Raw genomic sequence first — 20,647 nt, 5'->3', positions numbered from 1 at the left:
TTATTATTCACACATTCTCTCAATTTTTAACGATCATATCGAATGAATTGACGTATGTTAAATCACAAAAATTAACAAAAAAATATGTGAGAATAAAAATAACGAGTGGAAATCACTATTCTAACATTATTTTTGGGGAAAGTAACATGTGAAAGTGTGGGTGTACTTATGGAAAAAGTTGCCAAATATCAATATCTTTCACAATTTGGTGGTTCCCTTCCCTTCCTTTCTGAAACTCCACATATAGAGGTTAAATAAGAAAAAAAAAAAAAAAACACAATTTAAAAGCAAGTTTGAATGGTCAAAAGAAAAGGCCACCGGCTTCTCATTTGTCATGAGAGTTTTCCTTAGGGGTGTGCTATCCATACACTTTATTTTACTTCTCACACATCTCTTGATAATTTATGTCTATTGATCTTCTTCAATTCATTCGATCTGACTGTCGAAAATTCAAAAAATATGTGGGAAGTAAAATGGGATGTGTGAATATCACATCCCTTTTCATTATTTATTTATTTTTTTAAAATAAACTTGTTTTTCGTTTGGAATTTTAGATTATCCACAAAAGATATGTCAAATTTTAAATATAAAATTTAAATTTTGACAGTTTATGTGGTATTTTGATATATTTTAAAATTTTGTTCTTCAATCAATATGTTAAATTAAATTATTATTTTATAAGATAAATTATTAAACTAATTAAAATTTAATAAAAGACATTTAAAGTTTAATCAGTAATCCGTTCACCTTTCTTAATTGAAAAGAAGAAAAGAGTAGAATAGTTGTATCAACTCAACATTAATTATAATAAAAGATTAAACTAATTAAAAATTAATAAAATACATTTAATAATTAATTAAAAAAAACATTTGAAGCTGCTGTCAAATTTGACCGTAACGTCTTTTGCTGTCAATTCATATCATAGGCACATAGGATTTGGCATTTCGGTTGGAAAATATTAATGTAATTTTTTTTTATTGTTATAACTGATGTGTACATTTTAGCATCTCTTTTAGAAATGTTCTTAAAATAAACTTTTTATAAATTTAAAGAATTATTAAAAAATAAAAAGAAGAAGAAGTAGGAGCCAATAATATAAAAGGGTTCTACTACTTTGACTGTCCTGTGTTCCCAGCGCATCACAGCCACCACCACCACCACACAAAAAAAGAGCAAAAATAAACAAAACAAACAAGCACTCAAATCCAAAAGAAGAAACAAACCTAGATCCTCTCTCTCTCTCATCATGGATCTACGCCTCTGATTCAACCTCACGCCCTCCGTTTTCCAGATGATCCTCCCTTGATCTTCGCCAATTTCTGCTTCGTCGGTACAATTTTCTTCCTCTGACTCTTCTCATTTTTTTTTTCTGAATTTTTTTTTCTTTTCTGTGATATATTTGGTGGGTTTTGTTTTTGTCGTTTTGGATGTTTAGATCGGCTAGTTTTGGCATCTGGGATTGGCCCATTTTAACAAAAAAAATTCAAATTTTTTGGTGTTTTCGGTGATGATGGAGGGTTGGTCGGTGAGGAATAATTGTTATGATTGAATATTCAGGTAGTTGTTTGATTTTTCTTGTGTGAATTTTGGGTTTTAATTGTTGGATCTCTGTGTAAATGTTGATTTGGTTGTGGGTATATATAGAAGGTCAAATAGGTGCCTTTACTTGCTTCATCTAATTTGTGGGGTTCATTTATTGTTCTTTATTGTTGTGTAATTCATAAAATTTCTGGGCTTTGGTTTACAAGTTGTTAATTTTTTTCTCATATGTATGTATGTATGTATGTATATGCTGGTAAGTATTGAGTTTGATTGTCAGTTTAAGCTCGGTTGATTGGCTACAAATTCCCTGTGCTTTATGAATCATAAAACTTTAAATAGATCTTAGCGTGGATTGTGGATGATGGGTGAAGAAAATGCTATTCAGATTGTCCATGTTGCATTTTCGTAGTCGAAAGTTTAATTATCGTTGCTTGATTGATTGATTGCAGTAGGTTGATGGTTGGTTTTATCAAGGCCAAACAATAAGAGAATAGGGAATGGCTTCAGTAGGTGTGGCGCCTACGTCAAGTGTGAGAGAACCCAGTGGTCATGCGGTTAGTGTGGATAAGTTACCGGAGGAGATGAATGACATGAAAATTCGGGATGACAAAGTACGTAAGCCTTTGGTTTAAGTGTTTTCTTATAGAGTATTTTCTCCTCGCACTTTTTTGTTTTTATTTTTAGGATTATTGTACGGTTGCTATTGAATACTCATGGTCTGCTTCACTGGTGTAGGAAATGGAATCCACAGTCACAGTCGTTGATGGTAACGGAACAGAGACAGGTCATATAATTGTGACAACTATTGGTGGTAGAAATGGCCAGCCAAAGCAGGTATAATATTCCTCATTTGCACATTAGTCTCCAGTTGATGTGGATGACTGATATTTTGTTTCGTTTATTATTTCAGTGCAAATTTCCTCTAACTGAGTGTTGTATATTTTGTCATAATAGACAATTAGTTACATGGCTGAGCGTGTTGTTGGGCATGGATCATTTGGAGTGGTGTTCCAAGTAAGACTTGTCTTTTGCTTTACAATTCACTATTGAAAATTTATGGCCTTTCAAATCGGTAGCAAGTTTCAAGTTCTTGAATTCTGAGTTCTTATTTGTGCAGGCAAAGTGCTTAGAGACTGGTGAAACTGTGGCTATAAAGAAGGTTCTGCAAGACAAGAGGTACAAGAATCGTGAGCTACAGACCATGCGTCTTCTTGACCACCCAAATGTTGTTTCTTTGAAGCATTGCTTCTTTTCAACGACTGAAAAGGATGAACTTTATCTTAACTTGGTGCTTGAGTATGTCCCTGAAACGGTTCATCGTGTGATTAAACACTACAACAAGTTGAACCAACGGATGCCTCTGATATATGTTAAACTCTACACATACCAGGTATGATGTCAATGAATCTGTGCCTGTTATACTTTTCTGTAAGTTGCATTTGCACAGGTTTAATATTGGAAAGGGAACATTTTTTCTTTCTTTCTTAGAAAGTAGATTATTTTACGTAAATTGAGTAGTATGTTATGCCATATTAAAGAATTGAGCTGTTAGACTAAGATCTTACTCCATGAGCCCAAGGCTTAGGCTAATTGAATCTCAGAGTTGCACATTAAGGTATTTTGTTTGTTCCCTACCCTGGAGGGTTTATTTGTATTTTGCTGAGATTTGCCTCATTTCATCCATATTTGGCAGATCTTTAGGGCGCTATCCTACATTCACCGCTGCATTGGAGTGTGTCATCGGGACATCAAGCCTCAAAATCTTCTGGTATGTACTTTGATTCTCGTATACCTATATGCCTATTAATATCTGGTTAACCCTATTGTTATGGGTGGCGGTGTTTATGGAGTAAATAAACAGAAAGGGTTTAAACTTTGGTTCTTATTTGTGCAGGTGAACCCACATACCCACCAAGTAAAGTTGTGCGACTTTGGAAGTGCTAAAGTATTGGTATGTTTTTTAGTTTTGCCGTCCTTTCTCTTCCATTTATACTCATCGTAGCATTTGCTTCTGTTGGATTGAAATATATCCTTATGCTGTGTTATCGTCGAGCAGGTAAAAGGAGAGCCAAATATATCTTATATCTGCTCTAGATATTATAGAGCACCGGAACTCATATTTGGAGCAACTGAGTATACTTCGGCCATTGATGTTTGGTCTGTTGGGTGTGTTCTTGCTGAGCTATTGCTCGGACAGGTACATACTTTTACTATTGTATTTTATGAAATATATGTTTAGTGCAATTCTAATGCAACGGAGTTTTCTATTGCATCAGCCTCTCTTTCCTGGTGAAAGTGGAGTTGACCAGCTTGTGGAGATTATCAAGGTAATTCATCCTTATTATCGCTTCGGCAGTAGTTAAATCTTATTTAATCTAATAATCATAGATTTCAATGAATGGGTATAAAATGATTGCTTATATTAGAGCATTGGACATGCATTACTGTTTTTACTTGGTGCTTGCATAGAATCTTGAACTTAACTCTTTTATTGTGGTAGTGATTTATTTCTTGCTTTTTCTTTTGTTAGGTTTTGGGCACTCCAACAAGGGAGGAAATCAAATGCATGAATCCTAACTATACAGAGTTCAAATTCCCGCAAATTAAAGCTCACCCGTGGCACAAGGTATTATGATGGAAGATATTATGTATGTTTCTGTATTTCATTCACCAGATAGCATATTTATATCTGTTATTTCCTTAGATATTCCACAAGCGTATGCCTCCAGAAGCTGTTGATCTGGTTTCAAGACTGCTGCAATACTCTCCTAACTTGCGGTGCACAGCTGTGAGTACCAAGTATTTAATTTTATTTTCATGTCCAAATAGTTAAACTTTTTCCAAAATAACTCGATAAATATACGTGCTACTAAAGAAAATTCGGTCAAATTCCCTTTTAAAATCCCATCAATCTTTATTCTTGTTAATTTTTCAATCGTGGTTTTGGCATAAAAAAAATTTCAATCGTGTTTCCATATACAGCTGGATGCCTTGGTCCACTCCTTCTTTGATGATCTTCGTGACCCGAACACCCGCCTGCCGAATGGACGTTTCCTTCCGCCTTTATTCAACTTTAAATCACATGGTATGATATTGTTCTCAGACAATTTGTTTTCTTCTTCCAAATTTTTTTCGTTCTCCAAGCCTTTTATCAAACTTCTTACTCTTTGATGTTGCTTGTATCATCAATTAGAATTAAAGGGGGTGCCTGCGGAAACTTTGATGAAATTGGTTCCAGAGCACGCGAGAAAGCAAGTCCCGTTCTTGGCATCCGATTAGTTTGTGAAATGTGAGTAACCGCAAGCGCGGTCCCATATTAAGCTATGTCTTCTCTTCTACCTGGGCTGCTATTGGTGTCCCTTTTGATTTAATGTACCTCATTGTATGACCATATTTTGTAAAATTAGATGTGTTCTATCGAATCTTGACGTGTCCGAACCTCAAAGGGTATTTACGAGTACCACTTCCCTGTAACCCCCGAAGATTGTAGCATCGCATAGAAGACGAGCGCCAGCTTTTATCTAAATGTTTATCTGTATCTGTATTTGTAGTAGACAGACCAATGTCCCGATGTTCTGTGAGTTCGTATTTCCGATGTAATGGAGGGCTGTTTGTGAGATGAGTTGATTGAAGGGCGAAGTTCCCTGTCAATGGAGTAGGAAGTAGCAAATTTGCCGTAGATTAGAAGCGGAAATGTTTGATTTCGAATTGTCTTGTATTTTCATGTGTGATGAATCTGTCTTGTTCTAAAGTTGCATCAGATCGGATTCCGAAAGCATTTTCCATTCGCATGTCTCGAAACTAAACCTTCCCAGTTGTACTGGTGAGTGGTGATCCTGATTTCATCAAACTGATGGATGTGTTGGCAAGTGAATTTTGCAAACACTTTCTATGTCCGGCCGCTGGTGATTGTTTTGGGTTTTTGCGGACTGAATAAATCAAATGAGAATCAAAGAATATGAATGAGAGGTTATGCTTAAACAAGACAAGGTTATGTGGAAATCATTTTTCATAGGTGGTACGTTAAGATGGCGTACTTGAACTGCCAATATTACCTTTGAAATAAAAGACAAAATTATCTCATTTACAACACGGTGCGTGCAATTCACTACAGAGTTTTCTTTTTGACAATTCGATAATTTAGTTTAAACCAAATATAATAAACTTTGGCGCAAGAGGGTGGGTACAACGAACGTCGGCATAAGAGGACAAACAAATTGCTCTGAATCTCTGATCTATTGACCTAAATCACAACCGCGTACAATCACAAAGTTCACTGAATTCTTCCTTTTTTTTTACCCTTTTTTTTTTTTTTTTTTTTTGGGTCCCAGCTTTTCTGTCATTCCAGTTTCCATATACTCTCATCTTCTTCTATTTTGTGTGGTCACGGTTAAGCCACGTTAACATTTTATATTGATTTTTTTATAGAAATAATAAGAGAAAAAACAATAATTGCTTAATTGTGACCATACAAATAGAAGGGGCGGTCACGGTTAAACTACGTTAATATTTTATATTGATTTTTTTATAGAAATAATAAAAGAAAAAGTAATAATTGCTTAACTGTAACCATACAAATAGAAGGGGATGAAAATGTATGGAATCTGGGAGGGTAGAGAAGTCAGGTCCTTAATTTTGCATATTGTTTCAGTGTCTTATTTTCTATTTGTGGGGTAAAACAAGCCGGAGGAACTTCAACTTTTATTTATCTGCCACCAAAAGTCCCACAAACCTATAAATACTTGGAATTTGGAAACCTCGAATTGGATAGGAAAAAATACAGGGAGAGTTAGAAACTTCAAGCTTGGAATGCCGATGGGGAAGTATTTTTGCGATTACTGCGAGAAGGAATTCCAGGACACCCCACCTTCGAGAAGACGCCATCTTCAAAGCGGCCAACACCTTCGAGCCAGAGCTCAATGGTACGCCTCCTTCAAAGGTACATAAAAATTCAACCATTCTCTTTTGATTTTTCAGATTTTCTTTCATTTTCCCTTGTTTTCTCAGCTACCAAACGCCCCCACTATCCATTACTGTGTGTAATCACGACTCTGGTTTCCATTGGTTGCAGATCCCAACCATGCTTACCCGACAAAAGGGGTCTGCAACCGCTTTGTCAATACGGTAGTTGATTTCTCCTTGTCAATTTAATCGCGTTTTCATTGATTACCCAATTGATTTCATTGCTTATTGAATAATGGGTCGGAGGCAAATTTTTACTTTTCCTTGATTAGCTCAAGTAATTTTGCTTGGTATGGAGTTATGGATTGGAGGCGGAGTTTGTGTTTTTATTTGTTTAGAACAACATGTGTTGGTTAGGCCAGTTGACAAGGACAGTGTGCTCGCCCCGTTGAACTTAAGTTCAAATCACTCTCCCGCAGATTAGACTAGTTTAGAATATCGCGTTGTCAGAAAAATTATTCGGTTCGTGGATTTATATGTTTTCCTTGGTATGGATTTTAGGGATCTTGCCCATATGGTGATTCTTGTAAATACCTTCATCCCAAGAACAATCAGCAGGATACAGTTTTGATTGATAATAATCAGTCTTCGAGTTTTCAAGAGAATCAGTCAGTTGGAGGCAGCTCTTTGCCAGGTAACTTCAAATTGTATGTTGCTAGTTGACCGTTGGCGTCTTCGTTTTTGTTTTTCATAAACTCGATTTCAGATGCGATTTAGTTCCTGCTCCCAAAGTTAATGCTTTAGTCCTAGTGCTTACTTTTCCTCATTCTGCTTCACAGATGTGGTTGTCAGAGATCATACGGGAACGTCATGGAGCAATCTACCTCCATCCCTAATGCCTCCTCCAGAGGGTGGACATCCGCGGCTTCCTTTCGTAGACTGGGGATAAGTTTATCTTTTTAGGTAGGGATAACTTCCTAGTTCCTAATAAACTTCGTTTGAACCATTTAACATACTAGTAGTTAAGTTTCATGATGAGATATCGATTGTCATCAAGGCTTGTAGGCTTGTACCTTGTGTTTTATAGTACTGACTGAAAAATGTTGCTCATATCATTACTAAAGCGAATGTGTTCCATCCTCTACTGTACTATAAAGTTCATTTTTCAAGAAATGCTTGTTTCGTTTGATTCGGGTCTGTTTATGCTAGGACGGACATGCACTTTTCCTCAACTTCTGTATCGTGTCTGACCTGTTAAAATGCATGATTGTTTAATAAGATTATAGCGTAGAGAAGTCGGGATGGTGGTTATTCATATTACAGTAATCGTGCATCCCAAAATAACGAAATTTAGACGGGGTCAATCATTTGAGACTTTGAGTTCGTGTGTACTTTCTGCTCCTTTGCCTGTTTTGCTTCTCCATTTTACACTCCATCAATATCTTCTCTCTGATGCTGCTTGCGAGAACCATCAGTGCGTATTGTAAGAGCATTCACATGGACACCGTTCGAAACCGGGTTTTGTTAGATGAGTACTATTGTCTCACCAAGAACTGCCCTAACCAAACCTCCGCAGTTCAGATATAAGATATCCTGCCCAAGGAGTATTCGTGTCGAACCTGATTTGCTGGAGTGCTTATCGAACAGTGCAGAACCTTATAGTTCCACCAGTCTTCTGCTTTGGTTTAAATTAAAAGAAAACTAACAAAAAGTCCATTGTTTAGCCCAATTCCAAGAGCATCTCCAAGATGTTGCCTACAAATTTCCTTTTGAAGCAGTAAGTCACGATAAAACATCATTGAACATAAGACCTCGAACACAAGGGTAATGTTTTTGACTAGCTGAGCTCCAAACTTCTTTGGGAGGGATGCTGAAATTTTTGTATCCTAAATGCATAAAGTAATTAGAAATGACTAAAAGAAAGTGATTTGCACACACCACTTTTTTCCATCTGCACACCGCTTTTCTCCCATTTGCTAAAATCATTTCCCACCTTTATATTGAGAGGTAGATTGGGATGATGCGATAAACCCAGTATAAAATAAGTGACAGCTACATCTGTTTGACTAGTTGTATTTGGCACATGACCATCATACGATCTTTGGCCTGAAGACACTCAGTCTCTACTTTCTATATAAGATCCTGATTCAAATCTCATAAATGATGATTGTCCTAGGGGTGTGCTGACATTTTTTACTTCTCACACACCCCTTATTAATTTCTGTCATTTGATCTTCTTTAATTCAGTCGATCCAACGATCCCAAATTAAGAGGGTGTGTATGAAGTAAAAAAATGTGTGTGGATAGCACGCCCCTTGTTCTAAAAAATTAGCTTCCAATGAGGGTGTTAAATTATTGCTACATGGAAAAGTCTTTGCCTTGGTGCTTCAATTTGTTTCCATTCCCGTCAATAATTTAGAGCCGTGTGATAACCATTACGTTTCAGTAAAAAGAAAACTGGAAACTGAAATGATTATTAAACCGGCCCTTCATCATTTGATTTCGGTTCCTTCACTTATTTTAACTTTCATCAATTATATCACGCTGTAAGAGATGGGAGTTCATAAAAGTAGTAGTAAGCTCTATGAGCAGACTGGGATGTCATTCACAAACTGGATTCGAAAATTTCCGGCAAGTTACCGGAAACTTTCTGGAAAAGACTTATGAAAATACATCATAATTAAGAGTGTTCTTTCAATACAGTTTCCCTCTGATTACACTTTCTGATTATTCGATCATTCCATTTAGCTCGCTTACAGCTCTTCGGCATTCAGGTGTGGTTGGAGGATTATAGAGTGTACTAGTATGATGAAGCAAGTACCTCTAGCAAGGAAGCAGCAAACTTCATTTGGGTCTCCTCGTCTATGGTCGAGAAGCGAGGCACATGAACAAAAAGTGATTTGGTCCCGTTTTGCTCTGCAAACCGAAGGGAATGGTAGTAGACGTAATTGCACACAAACCGGCCTGCATCATCTGAGATCACCACCTCATAACCCTTCTTTGCCAAGGCCTTTGTTACGTCCTCGAGGGGAAGAGAAGTCTGCACAGAATAAGAACAGAAATACCTTCAGGACTGATGAAAATAATGAGTCATTCAAGTCATGCGTTTATCAGCCATACACGAATACCAAATAAGACCTGCAAATTAACCATTGCATCAACCGATCATTATACTATAACACTATTGAAGTTGTACTACCATTCAGGTAGTCATCACTTCGCGGTTTCCTTTATTCACCATGCACAGGAATCCATCTATTCCGAAAGGGTGGCTCCATGCTTTCACACTAATCCGGAAAAAGAAAAGAGACAAACATACATTCTATGATTTCCTTTGCATAAAACAAGTTTTATATGGAACAAGAATCCCGGCACGAAAAGATTGCTCATGATTGTATATACTGCAATCTATGGGCTTCCAACGAGGAAGAAAATGCTTTAAGGTATAAATTCGACCTATTTTTAAAGACAACTTCAGTTCTCCAAGCAGGTATTCTTGAAGTAATCATCGTAAACTAAAATGATATATGAAAGTCCAGGAGAAATTACTAGAAATTTTAAAGAAACATCTAATCAAAGAGTCATGGCCACTCATTCTACCTCTCGCACATGTTCAACTCCACCATCTGAAGGAATAATCGGAACTTTCTGCAAAACAGATGATTAAAGTTTAAAAATCTGAACAATGTAGAAGACCTCTAAAATAAAATCCCAATTAACTAGAGAACAAACATTTGAAGTCTATCTAACCTGAGGCTTCCATCCCATTTCATCAGGGTAACGGAAAGTAGCTTCATTGAAGGCTTGTCGCTCGAGAACAAACTTTGTTGCACCACTATTAACACCAAAGTGTATCTACACCAAAATAGTTCAAGTTAAGAAAGGGTATAGGGCCAGATGAATGCATATATGCAAGTACTAAAATCAAACCGATGAAATTCTTTCGGACTGATGTTATGGGAAACTTTGTTAATTATATGTTATAGTTCTAGAAAAATCATTAATATATTGCACACATGCATTTTCTCTTGAACACAAAATTAAGAAACGATGGACCAGATGAGAGTAACTGACCCAAATAGTTCTGCTGGAATTTGAAGTATCCTGCTCACCAGTAGCAGATCGCAACGTCTGGCACAGGTCAGCAAGTGCTCCTTGTCCTGCAGTCTCAAGAATGCTGCAACTTCCAAGAACCAGACCTTTTGGTGAACCCTTCTTCTTCACATACTCTGTGAGATTACTGACAATTGTCTCAGTCGGATTCTCCGAAACTCCGTGGAATTTCTTAAAACCGGTCACATGAATAGTTACTGGCGAAGGCCCTTCAGACCCCATTTTGTCAGTTTTAATATGCAATCGTTGTATGTGTTATAGCATCAAATCAGAAGCATATCTAAGTATCTGCATCGAAAAACCGAAAATGAGCAAACAAAGTGCAGGGGTGTAAACACAAGCACATTTAAAAAGTATAGGTCTGCAATCAACATGCTTTCCTAAACAAACACATGGATTTCATGTTGCATCATTGAAACAATTCACACCCCGTAACGGTTTTATCTATAAAACGCATTGGTCACTCTAAAATCTGAAAGCTGATTGTTAACAGATGCATTATATCAACCCTCTTCCTCGAAATTTTGCTTCGTATCATACTATTTAACAACATCATGTAATAATTAAACAATTATACGGCTGGATACTGCAAAAGCAGTTAAATTTCAATCAATGATCAATAGTCTATCAGTTACAGCAGCAATAGTTGATGAGATTGCATCCAAAATTTTAAAAACAAAACAAGTTTCGATTCGAAAAAGTGCAGGAAATGCAAAATTGGGAAATCAACATGGCCAGAAACTAAACCAGCTGACAAGCAATAAAATTTTTGAATCCAAGAAAAACAAGAGAACCCGGTATCTAAACAGCAGATGAAGATCAAATACCAAGGGCAATCAACAAACTTAAAAAACAAGATAATGTGAAATTATGAAAGCAATCAGAACCCAAAACTGTACACGGAAAACCCAATTGGAATCAAACGGATGATGATGTGTATCGAAGAACCCATAAATCTACCTTGAAATAAAAAGCATGCAGGATTATATATTCTGAAAATTATACAACATAAATAAATAAAACTTGAGATCTTTTTTTTCTTGCCTTGTAATCTTCACAAGCCTCTCACCCACCTGTCTTATCTCCTCACAGATGATTTATTTCCAACCCCTCTAAGATTCAAAATAGATTGATTAAAGGAGAGAGGGGGGAGGAGAGACAGAGACAGAGAGGGTGGAGAGATTATGTGAGGAGGATCATTTATATAAAAACAAGAAACAGGGTTTAAATATGTGAACGGTGATGCTATCTAGACACTCATTTTTAATGCTACGTAAATTTTTGTTAATTTTTATTCTTTAATTTTCTTCATTTTATTAGATTCAACAGTTAAAAATTAAAAAAAATGTGTGAGAAATAAAAAATAAAAAAATGTGTGAATAACATCACTCTACATGAACTATAGATAAATTAATATGGTTAACCGAGATTAAAATATTTGGTAGTGAAGGACATTGGGGTTATGATTATTTGCATAAATTCTTGATTGGTTTTGGCAACTGTTACATTTAGGTAAGACACTTTCTTTTTCTTTTCATTTTTTTTTTGTTCTACTTCTCTTTCTTTGTCCAAAGATTTGTCGTTTATTGTTGCGATGGTGATGATTTTCATAGAAAAATTAGTTGCTAAACTCAAAGATTTCTTCTTTCCTAACACCAATTAGTATCACAATTATTGCATTATGAACTTTTGTTTTGGGGAAAATGCATCTCATGATTCTCATCCATTATGTACTATATTTCTTTGTAGCTCATGAAAATAATTGAAACTCATTATGCATCTAATTGATAATAACGGATCACATCAATTTTAGGTACAAAAATATTAACTTGTCATGTCATCAATACATAAAAATATGGTTGTAAGAGTGCATTCTATGAGCTTGTTTCATGCGATAATTTGTATACTAAAATAAATGTATGACGTGTTTGTCCAATGTTTTACTATTGAGCAATCAAGATGAATAATTAGTGGTAATTTGATTATCAATTTCTTACTTATATTTTACTTCATGCGAGATTATAGAATATTTGGTGGTAAAGGCCATTGGGGTTATGATTATTTGGATAAATTCTAGATTGGTTTTGGCAACTGTTACATTTAGGTAAGAAACTTTCTTTTTCTTTTCTTTTTTTGTTCTACTTCTCTTTCTTTATCCAAAGATTTATCGTTTATTGTTGCAATGGTGATCATTTTCATAGAAAAATTAATTGCTAAACTCAAAGATGTCTTCTTTCCTAACACCAATTAGTATCACAATTATTGCATTATGAACTTTTGTTTTGGGGAAAATGTATCTCATGATTCTCAACCATTATGTATTATGTTTCTTTGTAGCTCATGAAAATAATTGAAACTCATTATGCATCTAATTCACAATAAAGGATCACACCAGTTTCAGGTAAAAAAAATACTAACTCGTCATGTCATCAATATATGAAAATATGGTTGTGAGAGTGCATTCTATGAGCTTGTTTCATGTGATAATTTGTATACTAAAATAAATGTATGACGTATTTGTCCAATGTTTTACTATTGAGCAATCAAGATGAATAATTGGTGGTAATTCGATTTTCAATTTCTTACTTATCTCTTGTTTCATGCGAGAATCACCTATTTTGGAAATTTTTTTGATATCGGTATTTCAAGTTAATTATGCACTATCATACATTTACCATTTTCACATGAAAATGCATAATTAACTTAAAATACCACCAAATAAGTTATCCTCCTTAGCCAGCAACAATTTAGAAAGTAAAAGAAATGTTTTCCACAAATTTTTTTCTATCTTTCTACACATTTTTATTTACTTTTATTCATAATTCTTTTTTTTAGTCTTCCTTTTAATTTCAATCCTAAATAAAGTAAATAGATAAAAAAAATACACGAAGAAGAGAAGAGTGCGAAAATTATTTTTGAAAATAAGAAGTATCCAAGAGAAAATTGGGTGCTAATGGGCCATGGGAATTATTGAAGGGACCTACAAACAACAGGACAGAATTTCATACCCCATTTTCCTTCCATTTTTTTGGATAAGGACAAACCGACAAAGCCCCTGGTTTTAACTAGACGACAAATCAGAAGTACGCGAACATGACGTACCGGAGACAAGTAGACAACAATGTAGTACAGACCAAATCTAACAGTCTCCCTCCCATCACACTCCTCCATTTTCTCACCCGGGCCAATCATTTCCGGGTTCAGCCCGTCAAAAAATATCAAACGTTCGACAGAGTCAGTGAGGCTCTAGGCTCTACTGATTATTTCAGTCGAATAATATAAATAATTATCATATGATATTGACTAAATTAGTTAGATGTTTGGTGTAATATTGGATTCTGGATCCAAAAAATAATATTATGAAGGTTAGTAAGAATAACGCGCGCAGAGCACAAAATTTTTTTTACCATATTGTCATTTCATCGAGTCTTGGTAGACCTAAAGTCATTTGGAAAGGCATACTGCATACCTCTTAATGCCTCATTTGCGAAGGTAACTAACATGTTTCAAAACTGCTCCCATAGGAATGCTTAACAAATAAACACATTTATCTTGAACACACTAACAATGTTTGATATCATTACATCTCATTAATATGATGTTTTGTTATTGACTGAGATCACCATTTCATTTACTCTTCTTTCAGACATTTTATCAAACAGTTGGAAGACATGTATGAAGTCAACTCTAATCTTCAAAAGTGCAACACCCAAAGTATCCATGAATATTCACCAAACTTCAGAAGGTCAGCACCCAAGGTATTCATGGACGTTCATCGATGTTCGAAGGGTCAGCTGACTCCCCCTGCCCCTCAATGCATTCGCCACTGATTAGACTAATGACCATATAATTTATACTGTGTTTGGTTTAACAATGATCTATCAGGTAAAACAATTGATGATTAAAGAAAAAAAGAAAAAAATACAAATTTTTTACGAGTACTTGTTTGTCTGTTGACTGTTTCCCATATTTATACCAAACAAATGTCTAATAATAGAAAAAATTAGTAAACATCATACAACAAATTATATGTGCCTATAGTGAATTTCTACATACATTCATATTTGTGAATTTTGAGGAAGATAGAGTGAAGTCAAGATGGTTTGAACCTTGGTTTGACAAGGCGATATTGTAAACTACTCCATTCTACTCTAATCATGCTTTACTACAATTATAGTTGGTAACTTGGTATCATTTAAATTCATGTGCTTATTGTTGGTCATGGCAGGTATAATGTCGAAGTGCCTGATTCATATGAGCATCTCCTTCTTGATGTCATTGATGGAGAGAACCACCTCTTTCTGAGAAGCAACGAGCTTGCCGCTGCGTGGAACGTTCTAACTCCAGTTTTGAATGAGATAGACAAGAAAAATATAGCACCGGAGCTGTACGAGTTGGGGGGTCGAGGTCCGGTTGGAGCTTACTATCTCCGGGCAAAACATGGGATTCCCTGGGCAGAGGACTATAGCAACTTAGAACTTCTGTTAATCTTTTTCTCTTGAACAAAAGCAACATTGGAATTTTTTTCGGATTTTTTCTTCACCTTGCGTTACTTGCCTTCATATGTGATTCTTGTCTACGCCAAGAAAATTAAGAATTGTTAGTATTTTTACCAGGGGTGGGATGGTCAGATTAGACTTCAACCCATTGGCCAACCGATCACAAGTTCTAGTTGACATTGTTTAAGCCCATTGTCGCTCAAGGAAATGGGCAGATCGACCAACTCAAATCATTCTTAGGCGGATTGGGTTGGGTGAATTCAACATGTTGGGATTAATTGCTTTCCTTCTTATTCCTAACGTGTAGGAGTGAAAAATAATTCAAAATCCATGTCATATTATATTTAAATCATGTGAACGAAGTAAACTCCCTTGAATATCTTGAAGCGCGTCTCGTTCTCTTGTGCATGTTTTGCCATCCACTCCTCAAACCTCTCCAACATGCTTTTGCTCTTCTCACCACCGTCACTTGAGAGTGGGCGACTGTATGATGCTAGGGAGACGAGTGGAAAAGGCAGAATTTTAAGAGAATGACGTGTATATGCTGTTGATATACTCGAAGCATAGATGAAGGCAAGCTTTGAAATTCACATGGGAAGTTTCAGTCTTATTCATCAAATTTTGATGGAGAATACTTGGTACCAAGCATATGATTGAGGGGGAGCATTAAGTGACGAGTCACTTATGTGATGTGTTTGATTCAGTGACCTGTGGCATCATCTGGTCTATTTGTTTGTTAGTATAGCTAGAAATCATTAAGTAGTCTGTAATCTTGGGTCAATTTGGCAACTTCGTATTGGTCATCTTTGAAGCCGTTGTAGCTTCAGCCCGGCACGCTTGCATCAACACTCTTTTCACTCCTTTGAGTCTTGGAAAATAAAGTACAAAGAGAAGTGGAAACAAACCCACTAATAAGATCAAGACTTGCGCAGGCAATTACACTACTACTAGTTTTCTACACCTGACTAACCGCGACAAAAGAAATCAAATGGAATGCTTGGCGTGGAATATTTTGTGGAAAGGATTTTCGAAGCTACTATTGTGTTTGCAGCTTCGGTGAAATGAATCCCATCCCAGCTCACATATCGGGATCCTTCATCGCAGACATTAGAACCAGGATGACCACATGTCAAACCGATGTTGTAATTGTACGGAGGGCCTCCATTGCCGCAGCATGCCATTAGCGGGCTAGAGAAACCTACATGGTAAAATATGTCTCAAGCTAAATTGTACTGTACTTAAACTAGATTAAACAAACTCGCTATCTACTTGCATTAGCATATATAAGTAGGCTCACCGTATTTCGCGGAGTTGGCAATGAGATCATACTTGATGGCGTATACATCTACATAAACTATAGTAGCATCCTTTAATTGAGGTCTCATCGCATTGCATAGATGGCGCAATCCTTCGTTGAACAACCTCGCAGCCGCGTTGTAACTTGAAAGACATCCATATAGATCCAAATCCTTCTTCTGGACTAGCGAAAGCTTTTGAGGGAGACAACCCAATGGCCCGGTATTGTGTATCCAAAAGTTCCTCCCACCGTGATCATATAAAGCCTACAATTCATGTGATAAATATTTCAGTCTCCATATGATCCCTGAAATGACACAAACTGCTAACAAAGTATTTTGATGACGATTTCTGTAATTCTCTTAACAGCCTGCCTTTGTATGATCGTTGTATATACGGCACCAGACTCACCTGAACGGCGCTCTTGATTGCTGCAATAACTGATGGGATTCTCTTCGTCACTTCAGCGTACGAAAGGTTTTTACCAAACGAATCAGCAAGATCATTTTGTCCAATATCGATCATGTAAAGTGCTTTCCGGAAACCTTCATCGCTTATCAAATGTTTTGAACCTAAAAACAAATTAAGCAGCACAATCAGCTAACTGGTTTATACATTTAGTGCTTGGAAGAAAAACAACGTAGACTTGTACACTTCCGCAAGCTCAATATCCAATCAAGGCATCAACGGAAATTGAAATTCCAAATACTGATGGTTACATTATACATGCATACCTGCAGTAGCCTTGAAATGGATGAACTGCATGACCTGAATATTCAACGAAAACGGGACACGTTTCGGAAGGGTAGAGGACCCGACAACTGCAAAGTTGGCTCCATTTGTGAACCTTGACCCTGCAAGAGAGTCTAGGTATGGACTCAACAGACTTCCATTCAAACTTTGGCCTGCACAAGAACATCATCTTAATATCCATAGCAATTTTATAATTCAAGTCACTGACACTTTGTCATAACCACAAGCAAGACGATCGATAAATATAGAGTTGTGTTATTCACACACCTATTTTTATTTCTCACACAACTCTTTCAAATTTTGACCGTTGTATCGAATGAATTGAAGAATATCAATGGTCGAAAATTAACAAAGATGTGTGAAAAAAAGATGTGTGAACAGTACTATCCTAAATATATAAACTCCATAGGACTTGGTTAATTAAACTGCATATCAACATGTCACATATTTGTGATAAAAATTAAAGATAAAAGAATATATGAACCCATACCCTAGGATATGGGAGATCACATTGACCATGTTAGGTTAATAAAAAGTTAAAAACTATAAAACAAACTCACAACCACAATCTAACTTTAGCCTGTCAAAGCTAAAAGCCGCGGGGCCGCGGCAACGACCACAGGGATGAAAAGCAACAAAGTTTGTCACATATAGTATTGATCCGAATGTTGGATTCATTTCGGTTTAGTATTTACTAATCTAAATTACATATTACTGAAACTCTTTCTATCAACCAAAATTACTGAAATTATAAGTATAATCTTTAATACATAACTGTAAAAAAATATTAGAAAAAAATATGGGCATTAAAGTAATTTTACACAAACAAGCTTTTGCCTTTTTTTTTTTTTTTTTTTTTTTTGATTGAATCTCACAACTATGTCATCTTATCACTACTCTATACACTCATTCTCTCTCCCTCTTTCTTTCTCCTTAACTGCCAAATCCCTTTTATTTTTTTTGGAATTTTAACAAAATACTTCCGGTACTGTTCATTTTTAACGAAAATGATATTTTTACTCTAATAAATCGCTCTTGGTACTATTCACTTACAACACATTTTTCTTATTTTGATTAAAACTCAAAAATTTCAAGTTATTTTCATTAATTTTTTTTTTCATATGCTTGACAATCCCGTTAAAAACAAATAACTCCTCCCATCAAAAAATTAGAAAACAATATTTGAAAAAAATAAAAATTAAATTTCTCACTTATAAGTGTGGGCCTTTGCTAGTACTAATTAATAGCTCAAACAGCTAAAATCATAATGTTTGTGCGTGATTTGCTAAGCCTAATTGACGACATACATTATGAATTATTGTATTAATAATTTGCACGTGCATGTGCAGAAGGGACTTGGATTGTTTGCCCTCCTTATCCCATACCCTTCCCATCTCCTTCTATTTTCTGTGGTCATGGTTAAGCCACGTCAACATTTTATATTGATTATTTTTTTTTATAGAAATAATAAGACAAAAAGCAATAAAAATATAGAATATTAACATGGTTTAACCGTGATCACATAAATAAAAAGGGATGAGAAAGGTATGGGATGGGGAGGGCAGACAATCCAGATCCATGCAGAAGAACCAACACTAGTCTAGAAGTAAAGGGCAAGTCTCAAGTTCAACGCACGTGAACAAATAAGGTGATCCCACCTCATCATTTTGTTTAGGGACTTGAAATTACAATCAAGTCCCTGTTCGGAAATTGAGGGATGGAGCCCCACCAGCTAACGTTGTTTACCTTGGGAGTGAAACTTGGGTGGGTTGGATGGATTAGAATATCAACCCAATCCTAATTCAATTTTTACAATTCGAGCTTGGATTTTGGTTGGATTGCATTCAAGTTCATTTGGGATCGGGTTTAATTGGGTTGTGTTCGGATTCCCTAACTTTTTCAAGTTTAATCTTGTAACAACTTAGTTTCTAAGAATTCTTAAAAAAATTAAGCCAAATAGCATTAAAGCTAGCTAACTTTAATTTCATATATCAATCTACTATAAAGTTTTAGAATTTAGAGATTAGGAATATAGGATGATTAATCAAATCCTCTTATTTCCTAAAAGCTTAAGTAATTATAAAGGGTAATTTATTAATTTTTTTTAAAAGGGGCGTTGGTTTTTTGGACTTGGCTCACTTGGGTGTAATATGAGTATTAATTGATATGGGCTACAATTTGGTTAGATTAGGTTTGGTTAGTCGGGTTGGGTTGGGTTGGGTTGAAGATGGACGGACAAATGATCAACCTAACTAAATCCAATCAATGAACGAGTTAAAATTGGGTTGAGTTCGGACGGATTATAACTATAAACAAACTCACATGTTCAGGTTTAAAATCGAGTTGGATATAGACGGGTTCAAATTGGTTGAACCCAAATTCCACCCTAGTTTACCTTACGTAACTCACGACGTGGTTTAGTCGCTTAACGGTAACATCGAAAATATACCCTCGAAACCGCCGACACAGATTTGACAGCATACACAAAACGGTCCATTGTCACAGTGGCGCACAGCGCACCACGTCACTCTTTTACACATGACCGTGTATTAATAGCATGATGTCTCAGTCGATTACTAGATCGAGACGTCACAACCACAATGGATCCGAAGTGAAATTCGGATCAATCAAATCCGGTGATTGGGACGGAGACTCACAACAGGATCAGATGAAGTTATCGAGACTCATTCCTACTCTTATCATCCTAATGAACTATGTTTATGTCGCTAAAACGCTACTTAAAATGTATGAATTTGGAAGTTGGGGGTGGGGGTATACTTACAGAGGAGGTCGAGGACGAGGCGGCCGTCGGTGAGGCGGCCGGTTGATCTGCGGAAGAAAGTACGGCCGTAGGGGGGGTTGATGGAGAAGCCAAGTCCAGCGACAAGTCCACCGGTGTCCGAGTTGGAGTCCCCAAAGTTGAAGATGATGGGCCTCGGATTGCGCTGGCCATCGACGGAGGCTGAGAGAATAATCAGAAGGACGGTGCCGAAGAACGTGAGAGTGAGACCCAGTGACTGAGTGCAAGACATACCTTCCTCCTGTACAAAATGCACAAATCTAAATTTTTTAATCACTTCACACTTCACACTTCACACTTCACTACTGAAGAGTCTGCGTCTTTCTCTCTCTATGTATCTCACTCAATCTGTGTTTCGGTGTGTTTGTCTGTGTGAGTACTTATATAATTACCGAAGCTAGCTACTTTTTCTTTGCTTTTAAATGCTTACTTTACTTTATTTTTTAAATATGAAAGATTGTCACGAAATTTGTAACTCTGTTGATTAAGATATTATCGTGCACTTGAAATTCATAGTTCGAGTCTTCCCTTCCCATTCTTACTTGTAAAGAAAAAAATTAGGCAATTGTTATTGACATTTAAAAAAATCTTATTTTTCACATCAAATTTTATATAATTAAAAAGAAAAATACACTAGTAAGAAGTGTAGAATGAGATTTTTAGAGTGTTAATAATAGTTCACAAAAATTATAAGAAAGGTCACAGTTGGTATTTGGCAAACAAAATATATTTTCACAAAGGA

General features: G+C 36.0%; 4 protein-coding genes across 8 annotated transcripts; 2 read left to right on the top strand and 2 right to left on the bottom strand.

Annotated features, from left to right (window-relative positions):
* The first annotated feature begins 1,125 nt into the window (after positions 1-1,125).
* Positions 1,126-5,302, top strand: LOC137746157 (shaggy-related kinase 11). Of its 4 annotated transcripts, XM_088681357.1 has the most exons (14): positions 1,126-1,330; positions 1,992-2,153; positions 2,278-2,376; positions 2,497-2,556; positions 2,660-2,932; positions 3,236-3,310; positions 3,437-3,493; positions 3,599-3,739; positions 3,819-3,869; positions 4,073-4,168; positions 4,247-4,330; positions 4,525-4,627; positions 4,736-4,831; positions 4,950-5,302. In XM_088681357.1, the coding sequence occupies exons 2-13, from the start codon at positions 2,040-2,042 to the stop codon at positions 4,819-4,821; spliced, it is 1,239 nt and encodes a 412-aa protein (XP_088537483.1). In that variant the 5' UTR covers positions 1,126-1,330; positions 1,992-2,039; the 3' UTR covers positions 4,822-4,831; positions 4,950-5,302. The 4 variants fall into 4 exon arrangements, with proteins under 4 accessions (XP_088537483.1, XP_068342340.1, XP_068342341.1 ...); XM_068486239.2 differs by having other exon boundaries at positions 1,995-2,153; positions 4,736-5,302; XM_068486240.2 differs by having other exon boundaries at positions 1,321-1,557; positions 4,736-5,302.
* A 914-nt stretch (positions 5,303-6,216) lies between these two features.
* Positions 6,217-7,633, top strand: LOC137746089 (C2H2 and C2HC zinc fingers superfamily protein). The gene is made up of 4 exons (XM_068486152.2): positions 6,217-6,481; positions 6,614-6,666; positions 7,006-7,138; positions 7,284-7,633. Exons 1-4 carry the CDS (start codon positions 6,352-6,354, stop codon positions 7,391-7,393), a joined length of 426 nt encoding a protein of 141 aa, XP_068342253.2. The 5' UTR covers positions 6,217-6,351; the 3' UTR covers positions 7,394-7,633.
* Positions 7,634-9,004: 1,371 nt separating this feature from the next.
* Positions 9,005-11,755, bottom strand: LOC137746159 (uncharacterized). 2 transcript variants are annotated; one of them, XM_068486242.2, is made up of 5 exons: positions 11,602-11,755; positions 10,519-10,845; positions 10,195-10,299; positions 10,045-10,092; positions 9,005-9,484 (listed from the first exon to the last, which is right to left on the bottom strand). In XM_068486242.2, the coding sequence occupies exons 2-5, from the start codon at positions 10,777-10,779 to the stop codon at positions 9,245-9,247; spliced, it is 654 nt and encodes a 217-aa protein (XP_068342343.2). In that variant the 5' UTR covers positions 10,780-10,845; positions 11,602-11,755; the 3' UTR covers positions 9,005-9,244. The 2 variants fall into 2 exon arrangements, with proteins under 2 accessions (XP_068342343.2, XP_068342342.2); XM_068486241.2 differs by having other exon boundaries at positions 11,631-11,755.
* A 4,073-nt stretch (positions 11,756-15,828) lies between these two features.
* On the bottom strand, positions 15,829-20,257 carry LOC137745795 (GDSL esterase/lipase At1g09390). The gene is made up of 5 exons (XM_068485807.2): positions 19,888-20,257; positions 17,087-17,257; positions 16,764-16,924; positions 16,354-16,618; positions 15,829-16,254 (listed from the first exon to the last, which is right to left on the bottom strand). The coding sequence occupies exons 1-5, from the start codon at positions 20,135-20,137 to the stop codon at positions 16,022-16,024; spliced, it is 1,080 nt and encodes a 359-aa protein (XP_068341908.2). The 5' UTR covers positions 20,138-20,257; the 3' UTR covers positions 15,829-16,021.
* Between the last annotated feature and the right edge of the window lie 390 nt (positions 20,258-20,647).

Source organism: Pyrus communis, chromosome 12, assembly GCF_041283825.1.
Source record: "Pyrus communis isolate YQ-2024b chromosome 12, ASM4128382v1, whole genome shotgun sequence".
Taxonomy (NCBI): Eukaryota; Viridiplantae; Streptophyta; class Magnoliopsida; order Rosales; family Rosaceae; genus Pyrus; species Pyrus communis.
Note: the sequence above shows the minus strand (reverse complement) of the source record. Positions and strands in the feature narration are given on the sequence as shown.